Source organism: Pinus tabuliformis, chromosome 4_2 (assembly GCF_031772625.1).
Source record: "Pinus tabuliformis cultivar Carrire ecotype Pingquan chromosome 4_2, CPIR1, whole genome shotgun sequence".
In the NCBI taxonomy this organism is placed as follows: domain Eukaryota; kingdom Viridiplantae; phylum Streptophyta; class Pinopsida; order Pinales; family Pinaceae; genus Pinus; species Pinus tabuliformis.
Window position 1 is genome coordinate 691,466,428 of NC_142304.1, and position 23,065 is coordinate 691,489,492.

The following is a 23,065-nucleotide window of genomic DNA, read 5'->3' on the forward strand; positions in this document are numbered from 1 at the left end:
ATTGATAAAATTACATTTTGTAGATGCCAAGGCATATGCAGATGGCTGATCCTGTAATGACAGGCAGCGAACAGAGACAATAACACTAAATAGCAAAAGAACTATTCCTGTAAAGACAGGAACCAACAGAGTAACAGAAAAAAGAAAAAAATAATATGTTCCAGCAAGCCTATACTTTTCTTCCCTTCTTCTTCTCCACCCGACGCCATCCTCCCGAGTCAGCAGTGGGTGTAATAATAGCTAGCTGGTTTTCCATTGTGTTCATTTGTAGTTCTTTGTCTGATTCTGAGCCCTCTGAGCCGTGGGTTCTCTTTATGCCACTTACTTCCATTTGTAACTCTTGATGCAGATCTGTAATGATCGGCCCCGTGTGAGTAGAAGGGGTAATCGCTTCCTGAGTTTGTTTCTGTCCCATTTGAGAGTCTGGTTCCGTCTGGTTCTCTGTGGGTTCCTCATTTATGTCCTCTTCTTCCAATGGGTCTGTGTGCTGCCAGCCTTTGGGCTTTTTTTGTTGTTTCTTAGTTTTCCGGGGGTCCTTTCGAGCTAATGGGCAGTCATATTGAAGGTGCCCTGTCCGCGTACAGCTCCTGCATCGGAATGCTGTGTTTTCGTAGTCAAGCTGTTGTATCCATTGAGTATTATTGAAGTTCAGCGTGATGTGGTCAGGTAGCCCCTCACTCAAGTCCACTTCTACACATATTCTGGCAAATGTAAAGATTCCCCTGATAGCTCTATCTTCATCCATTTTTAGGAATTTCCCTAGAGAATTCCCAATGGCGATTAACACTTTTTGATGCCAGAAGTGTAGTGGGAGTCCATGTAGCCTCACCCATACAGGCATTTTTGAGACTATCATTGTAGTAGCATCAAAATCCGAGAACCAGGGGGTGGTAAAGAGGCCGGCACTGCCCCAGAACCAAGGCCCCTGATTGATAATGCTGTCTCTTTCCTGTTCTGTATTAAATCTAACTATGAAAAACCCCTTGGGGCAGAGATAAATTTCACAGTTAGGTGTCCATGTTGAGTAGATCCATTGATGCAGGGCATCTGATTTAGGCCAGAAGCCATTGAATCTACAAATAACTGCAGTATTAGATAAATCGGTGTATAGGCTATTTACCTCTGGCATAGTTACTTGCAGAGTTGGTGATTCTGGCTTTTGTTCAACGATGTAGGGTCCTGGCAACCCTGATGGTGGTGTTGTTTTATTTTCCATTTTTTTTCCTTTCACTGCATCCCGAAAAGAGCTGGTATTTTTTGAGCTGGAACCAGTGCTTCCACCACACAGTCGCAGATTAAGAGTGATGGTTGAATCGTTGGTAATACCGTAGTGCTGGAGTGTTTGGTTGTCCTGCAAACTGAACCCAGAATATATAAGGTTTTGATATTGAGCTGGGGTTCCAAGGTGACCCTGGATCTTCTTCTTTAACTCGTGTATGCTCATCCCCTTACTGATTCTCATGCAAAAATGTTTGCCTTCAATCGATTTAATGAAGATCTGGATCAGATCTGTGTTCGTGAGGAGTAGGCCCTGATTCACTGGTTTATGAGCCAGTTCTGGCGGAAATATGGCAGATCTGGGGTTCACATATCTTCCTACTGTGGGAGAGAAAAGTCTGCCTCCATCCACCGATTTACCCGATGCTGCTATCGCAGATTCGATGTGAACTGCGGCAGATCCAGCTCTTTCAGCATTGATGTCCATGAGAAAGCCCCAGATCTGGCCATCCTCACTCTGTTTGGCTCCCGCACACACAGCCATCTCCAGCCATTCCGCTTCGCCCTTGTCCAAAAGCGCACATAATGCCTCTGATTCAAGATGGTGTTCTGAATACGTTTGCGGATCTGGTCGTTTGCTAGCTGTATCATCCTTGTCGTGACCTGTTTCAATAGAAGTAAACAGTTTGCAATAAAAATGACCCTTAGACAGGTAATAAGGGCTCGTCCATGACCTGTGGGCAGTCAAAACGGCCTTCAGGGATCGATTTGGTGCAGAAAGATTGTGTTTTGTTCCGCTACGGTACCAAATCCATGACGGCGTGTACAGATCCGTTATTCCTGCGGTCGATTTCCCCCAAGGTCTCTCCGTTTCCTCAGTCCCTTCGCAGTGCTGCAGAGTGTTGGCGGCCCCAAAAACCCTAGCCATCTTCGCCGATTTCTCCTGGTTCCCTCCGTTTCGTAGCAGCCACTCAAATGTTTGAATATTAAGTAATCAGCTTAAATCTGGTTAGACAGGGAAGTCAGGATAAAATGTTTTGTATTGGTTATGCTACAAATGGTTTCAACAATTTTTCAAGCCAACAATACAAATTTCTTTAAATGGTGGATTTGGTGAATTTTGTCCATTGTCAAACAAAGCTTTTCAACTAAAAGTAAAAGTAAGAACGTGCAATGGGCTTAAGTCTCTCTCCAAATTCATGTTAAATATTTTGGAAATTATTTTTTTTAACTGAAAATTTTAATATGCCCTATATTTTTAGTTTTTGTTGTATTTAATTATTTTGTATCTTTGAATCATTATTTAATTGTTTTGCATTTTAGAAATTATATTAAATTTCAAATTCTAAATGATACAATTATAAAATTGTCATATATACTATCAAATAACATATTACATCATATAAAATAACAAATTACATCATATAAAAAATAAGTTATCAAATAATAAATAATACATTTCATTTTGAGAAATATACAGATTATTAAAAAAATGTAATAATTAGCTAAATTATTATTTTACAGTAGTTAGATTACATAACCTTTAATCTATTTGTTCTTGAAATACACCTTGAAATATCCATTTTTGACCGAGAAATATTTCAATCATATTTAGTTTCAAAGTCTTTGACATAATGGCTAGTTAAAATATAATTTTATATTGTTTAAATGACATTTTTAATATCAGTTTTGCCAAATACTTTATTCATTTTGAAATGTCATAAGATAATTAATGCAAATGTAAATTTTTTATGTTTTTTACAATACATTGCAATCTAGTTATGTAAGTCATGGTCAAATTGTCACTAGTGAATTTTGCCTAAAATCAAATAAAAATTAATTAAAATATCTTTAAATTATTATGCATTCAAAAACACATTATTAAAAAAATATATATCATAATTTTGCTAAAAATTATATCACCTAAAATTAATAAGGTAATTGTGTCTTTATTACATAAAACGTTACAATGTCAATATTTTCTTAATTTATTAGTTTGTTTATTGTGTTTGATAAAAATCTCTACTTGAGTGTTTGTTTCACTTGTGTAGAACATATATTTTATGTTCCTATATATATATATATATGTGTGTGTGATGCTTATCTTTAGCATATTCATATGTATTCGAACAAACGTAATATTGTGTAAAAATAGAATTCAATGAGAAGTTATATATATGTATATGTTAGCAGTTTTAGGTAGCAGATTTCCAATGCAAGATAACAATATTTTTTGTACTATTTTTGGTAGAAACATTTTTTGGTTAGGAAGTATGGTTCTAGAATTTTTGTTTCAACATTGGATATCAATATATTTTTTTACCACTTTTGGTAGAAACATTTTTTTGTTTGGAAGTATGGCTCTAGAATTTTGGTGTCAACGTTCAAGTACTAAGTCTCAGGTCATTAGCAGTATTTTATGGCTACTAAAAACACTTTGTTCAAGTACTAAGTCTCAGGTCATTAGCAGTATTTTATGGCTACTAAAAACACTTTATTCATTCATTCGTGTATGTCTTATTTGTGTCTTACTCTAATTTAAGAATACTTAAAATAAACAAGAATATCTACAAAGTAGCCCTTGTTCAAATACAATATTTAGTTCATACATTTCAAAATTCAATAATTGAACTAAGCTGCAGGTAAGCGCTAGCTATGCGGCCTTGTTATACATGCATTTATTTATGAATATCATCTATTCACGAATGTTATGGAGTGGTTTTCTTAAGGTTAGAGAAAGTAATCCCATCCTTAAGGTCTAATATGTTGGAAATTTATTTTCTCGCCCTTTTTGTCTAGCAGCAGATGTTGTTCCCATCACTGTCAATGAGGAAAATTGATTAGATTGCCCCCACCTTTCTTTGTTTTTGTTTTTCATGTATATGATTGTGATAGTTACACTAACTTAAATTTATATGTATGACTGAAATTGTCGTTTTAAAAATATATTAATTGGCTAAGGTTCTCTTGTACCCTTCCTAAATAGCTTCAACCTTGATTTCTCTTATGCAAATTAAATCAATTTACCACAACACAAACTTAAGTTATTTTAGTCAAATTTATTTTTTAGTTTACTTTAGAAGAAAGAAAAAAGAAATTTTTTTAATGTCCACGAGGCTAAAGATAGCCTATGGGACAGATTGCTTCTTCACATGCTTGATGTATTCGGCCCTTTTTCTGTGAAGCTTCAAAATAAATGCTCCCAGATTCTCAACAAACCCCTCACTAAATAGATTATCCCAAGAGCTAGCTGTCAGCATAGCTGCATAACTTTCCCTATTGTCTTTGAAGGCCTCACATTCTGAAATGAAATGTTTTTTTGTTTCCACTTTTCCGGAAGAACAAAAAATTCATACTCTTTCCTCCCACACTTCCTTTGGCATTTTCCACCTCCCTGTTTCACAACGGAGTTGATGAGAATTAGTCCTTAACTGAGCAATAAAAATTTTGGCTCTCCAAGACATATTGGCCTCTATGTATGCTTTTGGTTGATGACTATGAGTGGGATTAAACACTTCAATATAGTAATTTTTCTTTCTTCCTAGCTCTTTATCCCAAGTACGCTTGTGGAACTTTTCCAAAACAAAAGCTTTTATCTCTTTCTTGTTTATGGGACACACGTTCAAGCAAATACCCCATTTACTAAACCATTTGTTATTTTGTTGCATCCAAGTTTTTTTGCTCTTGCACAAAATATCATTAAAGACAACCTTAGGCCATCTACCCTCTTCCATTTGCTCAATATGTTTTACATACCTTATGACTTGCACCATAGCAATTGCTTTAATAGGAGTCATCCATGGTTCACTTAACAAGATATCATAAGGAACTGCACTTTTAATCTTAAATTTGTTTATAATCAAACGCTTCTGAATTTTCTCAATTTGTCTCCACTGCATGTCGGATGTACTGCTAGCCCATAGTTCACAACCATGGAGAATCATCAAAATCACTAGAAGCCCAAAAAGAGTTTGAGTGGTTTTCCAGTCCCATAACTTTGTCTCTCTACACCTATTTTGAGCATAAAATTCTTTCCAACCCCCCAAAGTTCTTTTCTTTCTACAACTATTCTAGCTTAGATTTTTGTTGAAGTCAATTATGAGGTATTTGTAATCTACAACTTCTTCTAGAATGTTGCCTTCAAAGTAGAACTTATGTTGGTTATGTTTTCTTTTCTTAGAGAAGACCACTACTTTCATTTTGTTGATATTGACTTGCATCCCCACACATCTACAAAAATTCTTAAGGGATAGTAAGTGTTCTTGCAAACCAAGAGTCGATTTAGCAATCAGAATAAAGTCATATACATACAAAATAAACCTTATAACAAACTTACCCAAATAGATACCATCACCCCCTTGCGAATTTAACCACTCCTCAAGCTTGTCAATATATAAACCAAAAAGGGTAGGAGACAGTGGGCAACCTTGCTTGATCCTGATATCGCTTCTAAAACTTTCATAAATGCATGCTAAATTTCTAATTTTGACTTTCACCTCTTCATATAGCCTATGCACAGCTGCTCTCAAATGTTTAGGAACCCCAAGTTCCTCCATTCTGGGCCAAAGCTTATCCCTAGGAACCGAGTCAAACTCTTTTCTGAAATCAACAAAGCAACAAAAGTCTTATTCCTTTTTCTCACAAAATTTTTCAATGATGTGCCTTAAAGTTATACAATGATCAAACTGTGGAATGTTTAGGTCTAAAACCTGCTTGCCCTTTAGCACACTTATCTCTTTCTTCTACCCACTTGCTAATTTTGTTTTCTATCATGCTTCCAAATAGCTTTGCAAACAAATGGTTTATCATGATGGTCCTCTAATTGGAGGGATTATTGACGTCACCGCTCTTGAAAAGAGGTATTGTGAGACTAGTTGTCCAATCTGTGGGGAGCCCTTGTTTTATGATGTTGTTGAAGATTTTTATAATGTGAGGTGCAATAATCTTTGAGCCCCACTTTACATATTCTGCTTGGAGTTCAGCTAAGTTTTTTGCTTTTCCAACACCCAACTTCTTGATACCCATCTCTACCTCTTGTACCGTGAAGAGTTCAATATCAATGTTGACCAAGGGGGGAGGGTCAAACTTGGGAACCTGCTCATAGAGTTGTCTTGCATAGTCAAACCATTTAGAAGTTGTAATATTATTTCCATTCTATCTTTTTCGGTTGGAGCTCATTCCAAAATAATTTGGGATTATTTATAAATAGCAAATTAAATAAATAAATATTTTTGTGAAGGAAGGTAATGTTTGTTTCGATAAATTAAGTGACCAGAAATAGCTTTATGTATTTAAGTGAGCCCCAAAAAATGTGTTCTTTAATATTAAGAATTTTGGATATATATGAATTATTACTTTGTGAGAATTATGGTGGTGAAATAAAAGGTCATAATGTGTGGTAATTAAAACATGAAGAAAAATATATATATTGGATATTATGAAATATAATTTTTAATTTTCAAATTCTTTTTGGTGTTGATGTTGATATATTATTAATAGCAATGTTGAGGTATTATAAAATGAAAATATATGGTGATGTTATGTAAAGGAGTTAATAATATTATTATAATGTTACTATGATATAAAATAAATTTCATATATATAAAAAGGGGTTTATAGTGATTAAAATATGGTTTTTGTTTTTGTTTTTGTTTTTTTATTATTATAATATATATGTAAATTAAGCAAAATTAAGCAATTTTGGTTGTTAAATTTGTTAAAGTTTTGTGAATTTAGTGATGGAACTCAAACTCAAAAATGGATTATAAAGTTTTTTATTTATTTATTTTTAATTATAAGGGAAATGAAGTAAATGAATTATAATGAATGAAGGTAGAGAACATGGTCAACTAATAATAATGTTGTTCTTACAATGCATTTATACTAAGAGATTTAATTGTAAATTGAGATGTATGATGTTCAAAAGTTAGACTTCCAAGGTTGATATATGTGTAGGAAATTTAAGGTATAAAGTTGTTGTAAATTTGGCACTAATGATATGTTTTCAAAACGAAAATATAGTTTGATATGAATGATGAATATTGATATGACGTTATATTGACAAGTGGTGCTATTTATTATGTGATGTCATGATATGTCTTTGATGCTGATATGTTGATGTTATAATTTATGAGGGTATTTTATGATGTGAAGCATGTGGTAATTGCATGCAAATTTATGATAGGAAACAGTATGCAGCTCTTTACTATTCATGAAGTTGTCTTTAACAATGATATTATGTTATCATAATGACGTGCAAGACTTGGCATGTGGATTATTTGCTATGATACTATGATGTTATAATTAATGCATTGCTTGCATGTTGAGATGTGGTGCTTAACAGGAAATCCAGAAATGGGTCAAGAGGGTCAATTATTTGATGATCTTGTGGGAGCTCATAACTGCGAGGGAGAACATGAAACACCATATGTGTTGGGGACATACTCAATCAAAACTACATATGCCAGTGATCCCTTTGTCTTGTATAGCTCTTGAGGGGTTGTGAGACCATCTTGAGGAGGCCAAGTGCCTAATAATAGATTGGGATGTCGAAGTCTCGTGGGGGTGTAAGGACTTCGATGCCTGGGGTTGTTCACCTTAGTGAGTGTGCCGGGAGTGGGCCAACCTTTCAAGATGCCTGGAGTACTACTGCATGGAGTATTGAGCCAGGTCCCTGCCTTGGGGTAGATGAGGTATGAGTCGAGCGTGAACCTTGGGCTATGGTGCAAACCAATAAGGCTTTATGCATGGTTCCAAAAGTTTGGAAAAATGACAGAGATTCCTTGGGATTTCAGTGGTGATGTGAAAACTTTCGATGTCTGCTGATTATACTAGTTTAGAAAAGGGTGTAGGGCAAACGTGAAGTAATAAATAACTAAATTAAATAAAATGTTAAATGGTTCAACTTAACTTTGGGACAAATTTCCTTAAAGAGGGGGGAGTATGTAATGCCCCTAATAAAAAAATTAAAAAAAAATAGTAATAATAAATAAATAAAATAGTAAATAATAAACTGAAGCTCTAAATATATATATATATATATATATATAAGTAAACTATCAAAATAGTAAGAATAAGTAAAGTTGACAAAAAATAAAAAGGAATAAAATAAGAAAGAGTTAAACTAAGAGAAATAATAAATTAAGTAAAACTAAGAGAATGTGTGCATGAGGATCCCTTTCCATATTTTGGTCTATTTAAAAGACGATCGCGAGGATGAGATTCATCCATTTTTTTGAAAGAAAAGTGTTATGAGACAAAGGATTCCCTGTGATCCAGATGGATGTTGGTGGCCACCTGCCTATCCCACTTGGACCCCCACCACTGTCTCTTTCAGCTTTTCAGTTTCGTTAATTTTAGCATACTTTACTATTTTTAGCAGTTTTTTAGGTCCTGAACTTTCGGATCCGTTTTGAGGCCCTAAACGACGTTTTGTTTGGAAAATAAAAATCCAGTAATTTCTATGGAAATTGCGTCAACAACTGTAGTCCTCGGAGATATATTTCCAAAAAGGTATCATATGCGTTAAACGGAGATAATATGACCAAGTTACGACCCTAGGAAGTTGACTGCTCAACTAACCCAACGGGGCCCATAAACTTTTGGTGTCACATCTCCTCGGGTTAGGGTTTTGGTTGTTTAGGGTTTTCTCTTATTGTTCAATAATAAAAAGGCCCTTGAGTCTCATTATAACTCAGTTCAGAGGCATGTAGCCGCCACATCTGTTCTCATAGATAAGTTACCATCGCCCAAGCTATCTTATTTCCATTTTGTTTGAAAGCATAGTTAAGTATTTTTCTATTAATGAAATGAAGTGTTTTTTGTTGCATCTCTATGTTTATGACTATATCTGTAATTTGTTGTGTTCTTGTTTAAATCTGGATCAGTGGTATCAGAGCAATCTGCTCTTTCTCTGTTTTTCTTTGCATGTCCCCAACGAGATCGGGATATAAGGAGTTAGGTCTTGAACTGGTCGAACCTTTGCAAGACCAGCCTCGCAAATCCTGATGGCCTCACATGGTGGATGAAAAGAAAGATGAGGGGGCAAGAGATCCCATCAAAATCTTGCTCGAAGAAGCCCTCGAGTGACAAAGGAACTCAATGATGGATAGTTATTCTTGACAAATTAGTGTTTTATTTGCAAATTTTCCATATAATTTATAGGTAAACTACCTAAATAAAAAAGAAATATTTTTTTATTTGGGATTTACACAGCAGGGGTCACAACTTGCACAGACAGATGAAACTGCGCCCGTACAGGTAGTAGACTCATCAAAATAGCTGGCATCGGGCAGAGAGCGTGAACCATCGCAGGAGAAGGACTTCACTCAGGAGATAGAGTGAGCACTTGAACAGATGGATACAGATATGGAGAAACAGGAGGTAGAGAAATACATCAACCTCATGCCTCATCACCAAGAGGTCCAAAAGAGGAGCAAGTCCCAAGCAACCGAGGAGATGTTGAGATCCTTGGAGATCAGCCTGAAGGAGAGATGCATAACATCTCGTTTGACGAGTCTCAACATAGAGTTGTGCAATCTCGCAGAGTGTCGACTCTGGGTGATCATACATCTCCTGTGCAGTTTGAGGAACGAGTGATCATGTCTAATGTGCACAAACATCTAACGGCATTGGCCAATGCTACCATAGCATATGCTGAAGCCACTAGCTCGAGTGTTCGCTTCCTGATAGTTGAGAATGAGTGAATGGCTAAGGAGCTATAGACGACCAAGCGAGGAGAATTGGTTACAGCATCTGCCCAATCAGAAATGAAGAAGGCAATATTGGATGAAGCATTGTCCCTTGACATAGTCATGCGGGCGTTGTATTCCAAGTTTGGTACCGTGCATAAGGCAGTCGTCCATCTCAACGGTTGGCAGCAATGATGTGCTAGAAGAGCATGTATCCTATCGAACGTGCATGCTTTTATTGATTACATGCAAACATGGACAATGAGATACAAGTGTGCCCTGTTACACTTGCCAAAGATAATGAAGCCCAAAGCGGTTGAGCTGAAGGCACGCATCCGGAGTCAAATCTGGAACTATGAAGATCTCCCGTAGCTCATCACTAGTCTACAGGCTTCCCATGCACGTGTATTCAAGAGTATGGATGTTGTTGTGCACGCACATGCGATCCCATCTATTGGGACACTCACCCAGGAGAAGACAAAGGCATAGGTCCAACTGGGGCTTGACTCGTACTTTGACGAGTTGATGTGCATAGCCACCAACCCAGACTTGTCAATCAATGGAGACACCATGCACAAGTATGTTGTTGGTTCGATCGCAATCAAGACGATGATGCACATGCTATTATATGAGTTGGACTACACGGATGTTATGGAGGCAAGAGTTCGTTTCCAGAAATATGTCACCTTAGAGTACACGGACACCATCGTGGACTACCAAGCTTGGCATCAGCCTGCTACAGTCAACCACCATGAGGATGTCGAAGAGTTGGTCTTCCAACAGTTGTCCGAGTCATAATGATGTCTTGCATGCCTTTCTCAATCCATTTTGTCTCATATGGGTACATGTGCATTGTAATGTAACGTCTTGTCAAGTGTACATTCAAGTGTAGATAGTTGGATGTAACAGTGATAGAGTAGATGAAGAGTCATGAGGGTAGTTGAACTGTCACAAAGGGGAATGTCAAGGGCCATCCCACCCTTTGTTATATCTAGTCCCTCATAACTCATTATAGACGCTTTTTGGTCAGCCAAGCTACTGATAGGACTATCTTAGAGAGAGCTTGGACAGTATTGTAACGAGCCTTAGCTTCTCCAATGTGCAGAGCTAGTATATCTCTTTGGAGGAGTAGGCGACAGTGACTGTAACATTTCGTTGTTGGAACTAGTGGTTGGACATGGATGTATTGTATGACTAGAACTTACACTTCTTAATATAACAAAGCTAGCACGTTTCATGCATATGTCATATTGTATTTCAGCTATTTTGTTTACTCTAAATGATATATGTATTTGTTTGCTTACGCATGCATGTGTAACTATTTTTTGTATATGTATGTATGAATCTTTCTGAAATGTGTTGTTGGTTTAACCATCACTTTGGATTGCTAGCTTACTTACCTTTCATGTTGTGATGCATCTTTGCTCGTATGCTCCCTTCTTAATTGCGTGCTTTCACAGGTTTCCAAGGGACGCACTCACCTCACCCTCCGTGTGTTGGAACTGCTCATGCACCTTCCTTGACTTACTGCACATGTCACACTCTTGATACCAACATGGACATCTTACTTGCCTTTCTGCGAAACCATGGTCAAGGCGATACCTTACAACCCACTATTGGGACTTCTACAACAAACGGTCTTAGGTTTAATTGGGAATTCTTACCATGGAGATCCTGTGACATGTTGGCGGGTCCAACACCGTCAACAGAATTGTAGTAAAGATAGTAACACCATTTTTCTTCAACAAACAAATGTTTTCATAGTTCAAGTGTCCAAATCTAGCATGCCATAAAAGACTTGATGGAAATGTACCTTCATCACAGTGAGAATTGTATGAAAAGTCTTGTGCACAAGCAGAGGTACCTTGCATCTTTAGAAGTATTTCTTCTTCTATCCCCGTCATGACAATTGAGTGATCTAATGCTTTTCTGACCTCAAAATTTCCATAAAATATATGAATGGAGTGTCCTTGCTGGTGGATGTGGATCAAAGACAACAAGTTTCTCCTCAACTCTAAGAGATATAGAACATCATTTAGAAGAAATTTTGGAAGACTGAGAAGTTTGAGCCTGATGGTGCCAAGCCCTAATTGCTTGAGTTTTGACTTGTCTACAAAATATAATTCTCCAACATTGTCAGTGAACTCTTCAAAAAAATCTCTCCTAAAGGTCATGTGGCAAGTTGCTCCTGAATCAAGCAACCAATCATCTTTCCATGAAGCAAGTGAAGCATTAAACAAGTCTTCATTTACTCCATTGTTACAATGTGCCACAACATAATGAGCGGATTTAGGTGCTTTATATTTCCCTTTGTTGGTTTTACCTTTCCCTTCATTTATTTCCTACTCAATTTTGTCCCAAGGAAACTTACATGTGGATGCATCATGTCAATCTCTATTTCAACATATGCAATCAAGATCAGACGTTTCTCCTTGAAATTGTTTGCCCCCCTTGCCTCTAAAATTCCTTCTTCCTTTTCCACTATGTCCACCTCTTCCTCTGGAAGAATCTTGTGCACAATTATTCTCCTTTTATGCAAGGCATACAACTTCTTCAGATTGAGGAGTTGTCTTCTTCCCAAAATCCTTCTCTCTTTCAGCAAATTTATTCTCAAGCGAGTCAAAGGTGATCTCCTTAAGTTGGCCACTTGCTTGCAAAGATTCAAGATAATGTGAATAAGTGGGATATAGTGCCTTGACATAAGCTATGAGAGGGATATCTATCTCAACACCAGTGGCCTTTCTATCATGCATAATTGATCTTACTTCTGGTCCTAAGGCAAGAGGGTCATCATTTTTCAATTCAAGAATGAACAACTTAATCATCAATTGAACAACTTCAAGTTCGGAGTGTGAGTCATACAATCCCTTCAACTTCTTTAAGGATTCAAAAGCATTTTAAAATGGAGAGATATGTCGACTCACCTATTCCTTTACAGATGTTGCAATCAAGGCATAGGCCTTGCTATTCTTGTTTTCCCAAATGGCAAGCTCCTTATCTGAAGTGGGAATTTCAGGTGCATTATCTCATTCTCCTACACAAACCCCTTTCCACAACTCATTGAAAATGAGGGTGTGTTTTATCTTCTGAAAACACTCAAGACAGTTCTCTTTTCCAGTGAGAACTACTCCCACTATAGATATGAGTGAATGCATCACATAAAAAAATAAAAATAAAAAATAAAAAATTTCTTCACAACTTTATTTGGTGTCTTTCACTCTTTATTATGCAAATAATCAATACTTTAATTATATGACTTATATGATAGTCCCTTCCCTACCATATATCCATTAAAAGGAAAAGCTCAACAATAAATGTGTCACACCACAACCTCTTTCTTTTTTAATTCCATTATTTACCACTCGATAGAAAGATCTTAACGCAAAGCCAAATAGGCATTCAAATTGACTCACATAATTCATATATATATATATATATATATATATCAACAACTTAGTCAACATGTAAGGAGTCAACATACCATTCAGAACCGACCTATGTGTTAACCATTTTAACTGACCTAAGGCTTATATCTATATATATATATATATATATATATATATATATATATATATATATCAACAACTTAGTCAACATGTAAGGAGTCAACATACCATTCAGAACCGACCTATGCGTTAACCATTTTAACTGACCTAAGGCTTTCCACACAGACACAGTCATAGCGACCCAGTCACTCCACGCAGAGGCTTTCAAAAAATATCACATACAAAAACTAATCCAGTCGCACCACTTGCTAGAGTGAGTCTATGATGTAGTTCAGTTGGGAAAATTCGTTTTATGCTTTGCGAACACAAGTGTATCAGTTGAGCAGTGGGTTTACTAGTTCAAGAAGTGAAGCACTTTGCCTTTTTACTAAACCAGAACGAGGTAAAAAGTGGATCTACAAGTGTACCTAAACTTGCTAGCGTCGTTGGTTATATGGAAAGGGAAAGCGCATAACAAATGTAGAAGAGACCGTAAACCACAACAATTTGTGGAGTGGATATTTAACAAGGGATTGGATTGAATTGTAACAGTAGGTGAGAAAACAAGTGTTGACAAAAGAGGGTGTGGTGTTGAAGGGAAGAGATGGGATCTGATGAGGATGAGCTACAACAAGGCCTCAAAATTCAACCCAAATGCCAACATCACATACAACATGTGCTTGCTAAAAACTTTCATGACATCTTTGCTCGCACCAAATCTCATTGCAAGATCGGCCTCCTAACTACTCTTCTCTGAGAGGATGAGGCCATCAATGATTTGGAGAGAACTTTTTTTGAGTTGCAGAGGTGTTAGTTATGAAAAAATATGCAAAACAGAGGCAAGAGGGACTTACAAGGGCATAAAGGAAGCCAAAAAGGGGCTAGCTATGACACCATGTTAGGCCAGGAGGTAACTCCTCAAAGCGAATTGTGTCTTTGCATTAGGATGGATCATATATATATACATGGAGAGAGAGACTCTTGGATTTCATCTCCCATTGTCTCTTCATCTTCTAGTTCTTGTTATTTTCTATTTACAACATTTACATGGATTTACCTAATCCCAAATATTATTTGTCGACAATTAACAAAAAGTAAAAAGGAATAAAATAAGAAATAGTTAAATTAAGATAAATATTAAATTAATTAAAACTTAAAATAAAGAAATAAAATTTGGCATGTTGACACATGGAAGGTGTGCATGCATATCCCTTTCCATATCTTGGTCTATTTAATAAACGATGAGGAGTATGAGATTCATCCATTCCTTCATCCATTATCTTAGGAGAAAAGTGTTGCGAGACAAAGAATTCACTGACAGTAGTACATTGATTGAGGGCTCAGGGGTGGCTAGTTGTAGAAATATTATGTGCATCTGAGCCTACAGTTGGGTGGGGAGTCGTCCCCAAAACTTTGTTGCAGTTATTAGGATTCAAATATCGTTCAACTCTTGAATCACAAGTAATGCATATCATCGCTACAGGTAAGTTGTCTCTGCTCATATTTTTCAAAGTTCTATGCTTATTAGTTAAATAGGTGTGTGTTGGTTATAAATCACATAAGTGATCTAATTACTTGGATATTTAAATTGTGGGTTGTTACATTTGGTACCAAAGCATAGCTTACAACTCTATTTGACCTTTGGATTTGTATATCTTGTTTACTAATAATAATAAATGATATTTCTTTTTATTTTATGTATACATGTTTGGAACACTCCAAGTTGGTTTCTCATATCACAACCGACACACCAGAGACAAATGATTTGCTTTCCTTCTCAGATACCGTGGGAATATCTCCATTTTTCCCTAATTTAGGATCAGGGGTGGTGGAAAGTTCAAATATCGAAACATTAGGGTTTTTAGGATATCTTACTGAAGGTAGAGAATGGCCTCTTTCCCGGGGTCCTAATATCTGTACAGTTGGAATATCACTCCTGGCACTGAACTTTGCGGAAGGATGTTTTGCTCAACTAAGCATCAAAGGGGTATCAGTTGTTGAGGGTTTCACCACACCTGAAATGCTCATAAACTTAGGCCCCCTATAATCCATTGGAGGAAGGAATATAGGGTTTCCCCTGTAGGAGAATAGGGTTTATGGACCGATTTATGGATATATCCTAGGCCATCTCGATTTTGAGCTTCATGCAGGAACAAACACAGCAGCAGATTATTCACAGAGTCAAACCCTACAATCTAGTGGGGTTCCTATTGTCATTGAAGATGATGGGACGCAGAATTTATAGTCAGTCAAGCATCTGGGGGAGGTTTTGATAAAAAGAAAGAATAAGAACACAAAAAGTACCAAGGTAAAATAACAAGATAAAGCGTTAATTTTGAGGAATGGTAAAAAAATTGACGAAATCATGGATATCACTAAAAGGGTGTTGGTGGGCAAGGTTTGGGGCCGAAGATATATGATTGCTCAATTGAAGAAATGGGTACATGAGAACAGGAGTAAGGATCTGAAATCAACGCATGACGTTCATTTTCTATCGGGAGGTTGATTTGCCTTTAAATTTTACAATTCGAAGCAGCTTTGTTGGGTAATAGCCAACCACTAGAATATTGAACATATGCCTATACATTTTAAGAGATGGATGCCTATTTTCGATGTGGAAAGGGAACAATTGGGTGTTGGAACCATTTGGCTCAGGTTGCCAGGATTCCCTATGCATCTCTAGACTGAGGATATCTTCCGACGTATCAGTGACGATTTGGGTAAGTTTCTGGATTATGATAAATCATTCATAGAGACTGGTAACATGTCATTTGCTTGAGTGCTCATTTTTTTGGATACTAGGGAGGGTTTAGTGGCAAACCTCATTCTGCAGTATAAAGGTTACACACACAATCAGAAATTGGGTTATGAAGGGGTACCATTTCGATGTCATCATTGTCATAAAGTTGGGCACATTTACAAGGAATGTCCATTGGTACAAAAACATCAAGGAAATTGGGCTTCTGGTGGCTCAACTGTTCTGAAGGGTATGTGTAACAATATGGAAAAATGGAAGGAGGAACGAATGCAGATGAACTCTTCCCAAAGGCAGCAGAGTCCTCCGAAAAGACTATAGAAAAAAATCTTCCTGTCAACCAAAATGGTTCTCCTCCTCAAGTACTCGACAAGGTTTCAGGGTCATCGCTTCTAGTGACGGGTACTTTTTCTACTCCTTCCCTTATTATTGGTCAAAACATTGCTTCTATTTTTCAAATATCTATTTTTTTCATGATTCTATGATGGGAAGGGTTTCCAAAACACATGTGGGGGTTATTCACCGTCTGATTGAACCAGTCACTGTCTGTTGTCCACTGCTCAGTCCATCCATATATATTCCTGATGATTCTTCATTTGACTCCTGTAGAATCCCTAGGTACAACTTGAGATCTAGATCAAGAGACCTGTCACAGGGGAATACCCAGTTGGGTACAAAGAAGGGCCTTGGGTAGATATCTCCCTCCAAAATACCTAAAATTCATCGTGGTAGGAAATCTCATATATCCAAAGCCATTCACTAGGCCAGTCAAGATATAGTTGTTGGTCACTAACTTTCCTTAGATGGAGTACTTAGAGCTCGATAAGCCTTGACTCATGTTCCAAAATGAAGTGTATCTCTTTCAATTGTAGAGGTTTGGATAGTCATCCTAAAAACCTAGCCTTGAAGCAATTGTTTATAGCGAACATGCTTGATGTGATTTTACTACAAGAGATGTTAGGTGCTGGTATGGAGATCGAAAATGTGCTTAGGGGTATGATTAGTAATTGGGAATTTTTTGCAATATTTGCTAGAGGGAGATCAAGGGGAATTTCCATATGGATAAATTGTAGAACCATGAAAGTGTTGAATACATGGGGAAGTGAAGGAATATTAGGTGCATAAATGTTTTCAAAAGAATTTGGATCGGAGATCAGGTTGGTTAATGTTTATGGGTGATGTGTGGAGAGGGTGGGTTTCTGGAATAGATTGATGAAAAAATCCTTCATGCAGGTGAATAATCTGGTCATTGGTGGGGATTTAAATTTCTCAATGGGACAATAGGAAATCTGGGGGACTCACGCACAACAGGATCACCTGTCTAATTATTTTTCCCACATGATCGAATCCAATCATCTAGTCCATATTTATTTGACTAGACCCATTCCTACATGGAGAAATCGTAGGACAAGCTATCAATCAATTGCTAGAAGGATCGGACAATTTTTTTATCAAAGATACATTATTGGAAAACATTCCTCTTTTCAAGAAATGTGTAGGGATTGGAGGAGTATCTGATCATTTCCCTATATATTTAGAATTGGTAGGGAAACCTTGGAAGCCAAAATCCCCATTCAAATTCAACGGATCATGGCTGAAGGAGGATTAATTTAAATAGATGGTTAGGGATACATGGCAACATGTTGAGATTAATGAATGAGGGTCTATGACAAGATGTTTTGAAGAAGAACTTAATAGTATTGTAGAAGAAATCAGGTAAATGGAGCAGCCTGGAGGGGGGGGATACGACAGTAATGACACTAAACTATAACTCATACAACTAGAATTAGAAAATAATAATTTGCTTAAGGATAGGGAAGAGACTTGTAGACTGAGAAGTTGGGCTATCTGGTTACAAGCAGGGAATGACAATACAAAGTTTTTCCGACAATATGCAAAAGGAAGAAAGGCTATCAACACTATATGGGAATTGTCAGATGCACACGCTGAAAAGGCCTCTTCTTTCAGCAAACTAACAAGAGTTGGGGTGCGATATTTTCACTCCATATTTTAGGCTTATCAGGAAGTATCTCTTCCCAAAATTATCCAAACTGCCTCCCTATTTTCTTGATATGTTGATGATGATGTAAATGTCGAATTAATGGCCCCAATGACAACTAGTGAACTGGAATCAGTTTTACACTGGTTCAAGAAAGAAAAGAGTTCGGGGCCAGATGGATGGCCAATTGAATTCTTTCTGGGATTTTATGATTTAGTTGGAAATGATATTTTGAAGGTAGTGGAAAAGTGTAGAATGTGGGGTAAAATGTATGATGCTTTCAATGCCACATTGATTGCTCTTATTCTGAAAGTAGATAAACCCTAGTCTTATGATGATTATCAGCTTATTTCCTTATGCAACTGAATTTATAAGATTATTGCAAAAATTATTTCAAATACGATGAAACCAATTTTGGCCAAACATATATCAAAAGAACAGTTTTCATTCTTGGATGATCGTCAAATACATGAAGCCATAGGAGTCGCACAGGAAGAGATGCAAAACTTAAAGATAAATAAACTGAAGGGCATGTTTCTCAAGATAGATTTGGAAAAAGAGCATGATAAAGTCAGCTAGCTTTATATCAAGATGTTACTCACACACTTGGGATTTCAAATAAATTTAATAAACTGGGTTATGTGTTGCATCATTTCATTTTCTTTTGCGATGTTAATTAATGGAGCTGCAATTGATATTTTTCATGCAGAAATAGGGTTAAGGCAGGGATGTCCCTTATCACCAATACTGTTTTTACTTGTTATGGAGGGTTCGAGTAGAATTATAATGGATGCAAAATCAAGAGGAGTCTTCAAAGGTGCACGTATCATCAGGAATATATCATTATCACTTCTACTATTTGTATGTGATGTTCTAATATTTCTTGACAGATCCAGGAGGGATGTTGTAACCTTTAAACAAAATATTCATCTATTTAGGAAGGCAACGGGCATGGAAATAAGTCCACACAAGTCAACTATTACAGTGGTTGGATGTTCTAGAGATGAAATATCATACATCAGGGAGATATTTCAATTTCGCATGGTCGATATGTAAGAGGGCATAAAGTACTTGGGATTTAGGCTTAAAACCAATGGTTACAGGAAGACGGATTGGATGTGGATGATAGGAAAAAGATTAAACTTATGGTGCCACAGATGGTTATCTTGGGCAGGAAGATTGGTTCTTATAAAATCTGTATTGGAAGAAATTATTGTCTTTTGGATGGCTCTTCCCTAGATTTTGAAAGGAATTCTACACATAATTCGTAAGAAATGTTGTGAATATCTATGGCGTGGGGAAAAATAATGCAGGATCTTTGCATGGATCAGATGGGAATGCATTGCATTACTGAAAAAATGGGGCAGATGGGGTGTCAAGGACTTGTTCACTTTCTCAAGGGCATTGGTTGCAAAGGCTGGTTGGAGGTTGATAACGATAATCAGCCTTTGGATAGAGATCATCATAAGGAAGTACATTTATCATCTGTCAATTATTGATTGGATTTGTCTGCAAAAAAAATTCAAAACAAATGTATCAACCATATGGAAAGTTGCGCTCACATCTTTTAACATAATTGAACTAGGATTGGCATGAAGAATTGGATTGAAGGAATAGGCCCTGACAGTAGTTGATTCTTGGTCTGGCATCGAAGATAGGTACACTCTCCCTCTCAATCTCATAAATTTTCTAAGTGGGCAAGGGATAAAAATGATTAGTCAGATATCAGACCCAAATGCCACTTCAATATGGGGTCAGGGATGGATGACTACACAATGAATTAATATACCTAAACAATGGCAACAAACTTTGCAGGAATTCACAAATGCATTGTCCGGAGCACATGTTAGGATAACAGAGAGGGAGGATGAATTGTTATGGATCCATTCGAAAAGGGTATATACAATCCCAAAGAAGGATATTTGGTTGCAAATGAGTATAAAAAACGTGAAGAAACTTGTTGGTGTTGGAATAGTATTTGGAAGCTGAAAAGTCCTCCAAAAACTAGATTATTATTATGGTGTATCCTAACAAACAAAATCTCTACAGCTGAAATTTTAAAGAAATGAGCCTTACAGAGACCTACATGGTGTTCATTGTGTCAATGTGTTGGATAAATGGTAGAGCGCCTTTTCATTACATGTTCGACAACAAATAGGATTTGGAACCCAATATATCAATATTTAGGCATCAGATATAGATGGAAAGGAGGCTCAGTAAATGAAGCATGGCAGGAATGGTATGAGTAGCCCAAATCCAAAAGTCTATGGAACCTTCGGAGTCTAACTTGTTGGGATATATGGATAGGGAAGAATAAGAAGATATTCAAAGATCAATTGTTTAATCCAGAAAAGTTGGGAGCTTGTCTACTTTCCATATACGAGCTCATCCCAGAAGATCCACTCACTGGTACAAATCGTACGATCACAACCAAAGTGATTGATAACTCAAAGCCTTGTGCATATTTCAATGGATCTGCAAAAGAGAATAGCAGCGGAGGGGGAGCTATCATGTTCCTATATGAAAATCATTTCTTCAAAATGAGTTTTGGTTATGGGCATGGTACAAATAATTTTGCTGAACTTTTCAGTTTGAAGTTGCTACTTTTATTTGCATTAGAGAAGGGTGTGGAAAATTACAGGTATTTGGAGACTAAAAAATTGTTATAGACTAGGTCAATCAGACAATGCAATGTCACAGACACACTTAGAAATCTATTGGAAGATATCCTCATGATAAAATAACAATTTGATGGCATTTCATGTTCGCATATTTACAAAGAAATAAACGTGATTTCTGATCAACTATCCAAAGAAGGTGCCCAACAAGTTTCAAACACATGGATGATCCACAAGCATAATGGGACGAATTAATTTTAGTACTATCGTCGTCCTTTATTTATTTATTTTGGCTTACAAACAGGCTGATGGGATATAGGACAATTTTGAGACAGGAAACTCTTGATGACAACTAGCAGTTACATGAGATACTATTCATGACACTTATTTATGTCTTTTTTGGATATTATGTACATATTATCTAGTTTCTAATACGGTTGTATAAACAGTGACGTAGGTATAGACATCAGTAAATGAATATGTTATGTGGTCGATATTATTATCTGATAGATGATTTTTACAATCCAGTAGGCATAACAACATCTACAAAATTATTTTTTCAGAATATGCTAGATAGCACCTACTACATGTAATTTTCATTTTTATTTAATGAAAATTGTGATTTTTCCTTTGAGAAAAAAGAAAAAAAAAAAAATTACATGGTTTAATTTAAATATTTCACTTATTCTTGTTATTTAAAGCATTGAAAATAAGCATCAGATCTAATCACTTTGAGAATATTGGTGTTGAGCGCTCAATTTTAACTAAAATTTACATACTACATAAACCAATCCACTAATTGGAATGTGGTTTAATGATCTAAGAATGAACTACAAAGAGTGTCGTGGTCTAACAAAAGAATGAAAGTTGGATCGAAGGTTGCGGATGGTGAAATTTGAGGCAATAAGTTAACCACCCAAAAGGTAATTATAACCACTCTAAAAATATATATTAAATGGCTTCGGCCTACGACGGTTATCTGTTGACTTCGGCCTTTGATTTGTAACGGCTATGCCGTAATATTCTGAATTCCGCTGGCTTCGGCCATATGTTGTAAATATCTGCCGGCTTAGGCCATATGTTGATTTTCCCTCTGAAAAAAAAAGGGTTTTGCAATGATGGGGTAAAATCAAGTGGAGAATGCGTGTTCATAAATATTTTCTACACTGATTAATCCAAATTGCAGTGTGATTCGAGATAGATTTATGAAAGGCAAAAGTCTCGAGAAAAAGAAATTACACATCATTATAAGAAATATTGTAGGTATCAACGTGCTCTCCGTGCCATTAAAATTGCAGTGTGATTCCAAAGCAGCAGAAATAGATTTATGAAAGGCAAAAGTCTCGAGAAAAAGAAATTACACATCATTATAAGAAGTATTGTAGGTATCAACATGCTCTCCGTGCCATTTACAAAAAAACCTGAATGTAACAATCATACTCTATTAAACACTCTAATGATACTTATTTCCTCACAAAGGCTACAAAATTCGAAAAGAAAACCAAAAAGAAAAAATTGTTAGTTGTAAAGTGTCGATCCTATGCTCTAAGCGTTGAAGCCATATAGTGTGATTAGTATCTTTTATTTTAACTCAAAAAAAATCAATTAATTTTAAATATTATATTTTAAATAATTATGAATAATAATAATAATTGTGACAAAAGAAAATTAACGTTTAAAAGAAATAGCATATATCTTATTTTGGGAAGAATGCATGCATGTTTTGACATATGTCATTATAAAGTTTTATTAGACACCCCACAACTGTTTTGATTTTTATTTGGTAAATCTGAGTTTTATGAGACCTTTTATCATTCCCTAATGTATTCAAAAAATATTGATGTTGACATTAATTTTAAATTTACTAAAAATTAAATGATTTTATTTAATGTTTACTTTTGAAAAAAAAATTATTATTATTATTATTATTATTTTAAACTATTTTTTCTACATTCTGATTGGTTAGAGCCTTATTTTGTAATGATAATATGTAATTTGACAAATTGATGGCAATGTACAGAAAATCTTAATTGATTACAAAAATTTGACATACTTCTTCCAGGTAATTAAAAACCATGGTACTTATTGCAAGAGAAAATTAATTTTTTTTATTTACTGACAACATCACCATTTCATTCGATAAAGTTGATGTACTTCAATAACTCCCGACATCGCTGCTGTAATCACTCACTGCGTCTTGGTGTGGTCGTACACTTGAGGCGAATGCCACGTCCTCCTGAAAGAAAACAAATAATATATTTCGGGCAGTCTTCAATGCATAGCACTCATGGCACGACATA

At 36.2% G+C, this 23,065-nt stretch overlaps 1 protein-coding gene across 1 annotated transcript in view; it reads left to right on the top strand.

Annotated features, from left to right (window-relative positions):
* Positions 1–83, top strand: part of LOC149171364 (uncharacterized) — a 46,903-nt gene extending 46,820 nt beyond the window's left edge. Inside the window, exon 5 of the mRNA XM_089425945.1 lies at positions 24–83. Coding sequence (XP_089282071.1) covers positions 24–83 — 60 coding nt within the window. The remainder of the gene's footprint in view (positions 1–23) is intronic.
* The last annotated feature ends 22,982 nt before the right edge of the window (positions 84–23,065 follow it).